General features: G+C 49.0%; 1 protein-coding gene across 1 annotated transcript; it reads left to right on the top strand.

Moving 5' to 3' along the window:
* Positions 1–340: 340 nt before the first annotated feature.
* On the top strand, positions 341–2,164 carry LOC125511418 (probable receptor-like protein kinase At5g24010). The gene has a single exon (XM_048676784.1). It carries the CDS (start codon positions 490–492, stop codon positions 1,909–1,911), a length of 1,422 nt encoding a protein of 473 aa, XP_048532741.1. The 5' UTR covers positions 341–489; the 3' UTR covers positions 1,912–2,164.
* The last annotated feature ends 1,709 nt before the right edge of the window (positions 2,165–3,873 follow it).

Here is a 3,873-nt window from a genome sequence, read left to right as displayed (position 1 = left end):
TCACTATGGCAAGCCTTGACCCCAAGAAAAACCAATGCTAAACACGTGAACCTATGCAAAAAGACTACCAACCAATACATGAAGGAGTTTGGTCACTAAACAATTAGATAAAGGTGGCTTAGCTACAAAACTAAGCACCCATGCATTAAGGATATTAGTTGCTAAGCATTTTAATGAATTCATCACCTCACTTTATTAGCATCAATGCATTGAGAGAGGTCTAAGAAATAGAAATAGCAAACGCTGTAAAATTTACATTCTCCGTGTAAAAATCCAACCGACACGGCGATGGGCGATACACCGCCGCGTTCGTGTGCCCCACCCACCACCCCACCGGCCGAACTCCATTACCCATCTTCCACGCGCTTGTCTGCCGGCCGAATCGATTCCAAGTCCAACTCTGAGCTGTTCCCCATCGCCATTTTCCGTCTCCATTTCTCCCCACCTTCCCCGACCCCCAAATCCCCACGCGAATCCGCCCCCGCCGCCATGGCCTCCCCGCCGGGCGCCGCCCGCCTCGCCGCCCTGCTGCTCCTCGCGCTCCTCGCCGGGCCCGCCGCGTCCCGCTTCGCCCCGGCGGACAACCACCTCATCGCCTGCGGCGCGACGGCCCCGGCCGTCCTCCCCGACGGCCGCCGCTTCGTCCCGGACTCCGGCTGCGCGTCCATGACCCTCCGCTCCGCGGCCCCCGCCCTCCCGTCCGCCGCCCCCGCTGCGCCCGCGCCCGCGCCGCCCTCCCCTCTCCACGCCGCCGCGCGCGTCTTCTCCTGCCACGCCTCCTACGACCTCGCCGTGCGCCGCCGCGGGCGCCACGTCCTGCGCCTCCACTTCTACCCCTTCAGCCCCGCCCTCGCCTCCGCGCGCTTCCACGTCGGCGCCGGGGGCTTCCTCCTCCTCCACAACTTCACCGCCTCGTCCCCCGTCGTCAAGGACTTCCTGCTCCCCGTCGACGCCGACGTCCTCGTCCTCACCTTCGTCCCCGAGGCCGGATCCGCCGCCTTCGTCAACGCCATCGAGCTCTTCTCGGCGCCCGAGGAGCTCGTCGGCGACATCGCCACCCTCGTCGCCGCTGACGGCGTCAACCGCACCGACGGGCTCTCCTCGCAGGTCTTCGAGACGCTCTACCGGGTCAACGTCGCCGGCCGCAAGGTCACCCCGTTCAACGACACGCTGTGGCGGACATGGGTCAACGACGAGGGCTTCCTCATCAACAAGGAATCATCCAGCAGCAAGGCATGGTCATTCGGTGGCCGGATTGCTTACCCCAAGGACAGCAGGTTGATGACCCGAGAGGTGGCTCCGGACAACGTCTACAACTCGGCGAGGTCGGTGAGGTCAGACGGCAATCTGACATGGGGTTTCCCTGTGCCCGCTCGCAACCGGTACCTCGTGCGCATGCACTTCTGTGACATTGTGAGCAAGGCACTGTATCAGCTCTACTTCAGTATCTATGTCAATGGTCATCTCGCAGTGAAGGATTTTGACATTTCCAGCACCACTGGATACTTGGCCTATCCGTATTACATCGACTATGTTGTGGACGTTGAGGATGAAGGGATGCTGAAACTGGCCATTGGTGGCTCCAAGATGAGCCGGCCTGGAGAAGCGAGTGGTTTCCTGAATGGGCTCGAGATAATGAGGATGAACAAAACGGGTGGCGGCATGGACGGGGATTTCCCTGTTGTTCTGGACATGGGGTACCTGGTCAGTAAGGGGTTTGGGGAATTCGCTCGCTCACTGCTGTGTGGTTTAGTCTTCGCCGGGCTGTTTTTGGTTTTGGTCATGCTGGTGCTGAGGTTGAGGACCGAGCTGAAAAACAATGGAACGCTTTGGTTCAGCCAGTCAGTGGATTCTGGTGAGGGGAAGTTGGCTAGAGCATATCAGCTTGTGCCCACCAAGACAGACTATTAAGCAGCATGAGATCTGAGAAGCTTCAACTTGTGTCTGTTATCTGTATCCCATGGCCTAATCTTGTGCTTCGTTTGTAAGTATTGTAGTTTTCTAGTTCTACATTTCTACGCCTTTCATGGTTGAAGTTTCAATTGTTTGAGCTTGGCCAGTGCAGAGCACAACTATTGTGTGTACTTAAGAATTAAGACGTGTTTGTATTGCTACTACTTCGCTTACCTCTATCCAGTAATTGAAATATGATCCAATACCTGTCTGTGATGTCTCTATTTTTTGTATCATGGTAGTATGGTACTATAATTCCATTATACCCTTAGGAGAATCCTTTGTATGAAATGATTAGTTATGTAGAAGACATTACTGGAGGCAAAATGTTTCTTACAACTGAAGAATGATTTAGTTGTTGCGAGGGGGAATCTGTTGGTTCAAACCAATTAAGAAGTAGCTGCAGTGTTCCTTGTGGTCATGTCATCAGTAAGCACATCTGTAGTCTGGACTATTTGCGTAACCATGTCCCACAAAATTAGCTAGTTGAATACTTGAATTTATGTCTGACCGCGTGGTGGATTTAGTCTCAGTGCCTACCAGATTATGATGCCTTGGGAATTTCACTCTCATACTTTGCCTATTATTGTTTTTGTGTGTTTGTCTTTGTGTTTGTGCAGACTAATAAAATGAGAAGCTTGAATGCATTAGCACCAGTAGATCTTAGATTTTAGAAAAACTAGTAGATGTCAGGTAAGCGGTATTAATAGAATTTTCTGACCCCTTCATTTTGGAGAGCACTTCTTTGAGGTTTCATTGAAATCTTCACTAGTTCTTTTTTGCTCTAGTGTTGTGGTAGCTCTTATTAGTTATTATAAGACTTCTTTCACGAAACTGTGCAGGGTATATAGTTACTTGTCTCACTCTGCTTCTTTTCGTATGCACTATATCATTATATGTGCCTTCTCAAACTCCTGAGATCAGTTTAATTCATAGTGATTGAGTAGCTGCAGCTCTAAATCTTGATGCTACCTATTGTTTCTGATTCTCTTGTATTAAGAGTTTTCATCGTTGACATTTTGCATTCACAGATGGTTTAATTTGAATTTAGTTGCTTTATTAAAAAGGAACTACAAGAATAATTCTTTTGAAATAATTTGTTCAACTGAAATTGCTGGAATTGCTATGTCAAAACATATCTTAAGATTGTTGCCTGATTTAGTTTCACAAGGAGCAATCTTTTTGTTTAAACTAATTAACAGATAGTTGTAACTTTTCTTGCAGTTCCACCGATATTTGGAAAGAAAATCATATTGCTACCTCATTACTTCATAAGTAAGCACATTCTTTAGTCTGGACTAGCTTCGTAACCACGTGCATAAATTTAGTTAGTTGAATTACATTTGACTGCATGGTGGATTTAGTCTCAGTGTCCTACTCTACCTATTATTTCAGTGTGTTTGCATTTGTTTAGTGTAGTATTTTTATCTGTCTAGCACTAACAAAGTACTACAACAATGCCTTTAGTCCCAAACAAGTTAGGGTAGGCTAGAGCTGAAACCCATAAGAGCTCAAAACCAACTCATGGTTCTGGCACGTGGATAGCTAACTTCCACGCACCCCTGTCCATGGCTAGTTCTTTGGTGATATCTACCCCGGCCTCCCTTGACATTATCAGCATGTTTTAGCCGTCTGCTATGCACTGGAGCTTCTAGAGGCCTGCCCTGAATATGCCCAAACCATCTCAGATGATGTTGGGCAAGCTTCTCTTCAATAGGTGCTATCCCAACTCTATCCCGTATATCATCATTCTGGACCCGATCTTTTCTTGTGTGGCCACACATCCATCTCAACATGCGCATCTCCGCTACACCTAACTGTTGAACATGCCACCTTTTAGTCGGCCGAAACTCAGCGCCATACAACATTGTGGGTCAAATCGACGTCCTATAGAACCTGCCTTTTAGCTTTTGTGGCACT

The sequence above is a fragment of the Triticum urartu genome, chromosome 5 (genome assembly GCF_003073215.2).
Source record: "Triticum urartu cultivar G1812 chromosome 5, Tu2.1, whole genome shotgun sequence".
NCBI lineage: Eukaryota > Viridiplantae > Streptophyta > Magnoliopsida > Poales > Poaceae > Triticum > Triticum urartu.
This window is presented reverse-complemented; position numbering and strand designations above follow the sequence as displayed.

Bases quoted from the DNA above. Each gene is read 5' to 3' on its own strand.
- LOC125511418 (XM_048676784.1), top strand. From the start codon at position 490: ATGGCCTCCCCGCCGGGCGCCGCCCGCCTCGCCGCCCTGCTGCTCCTC.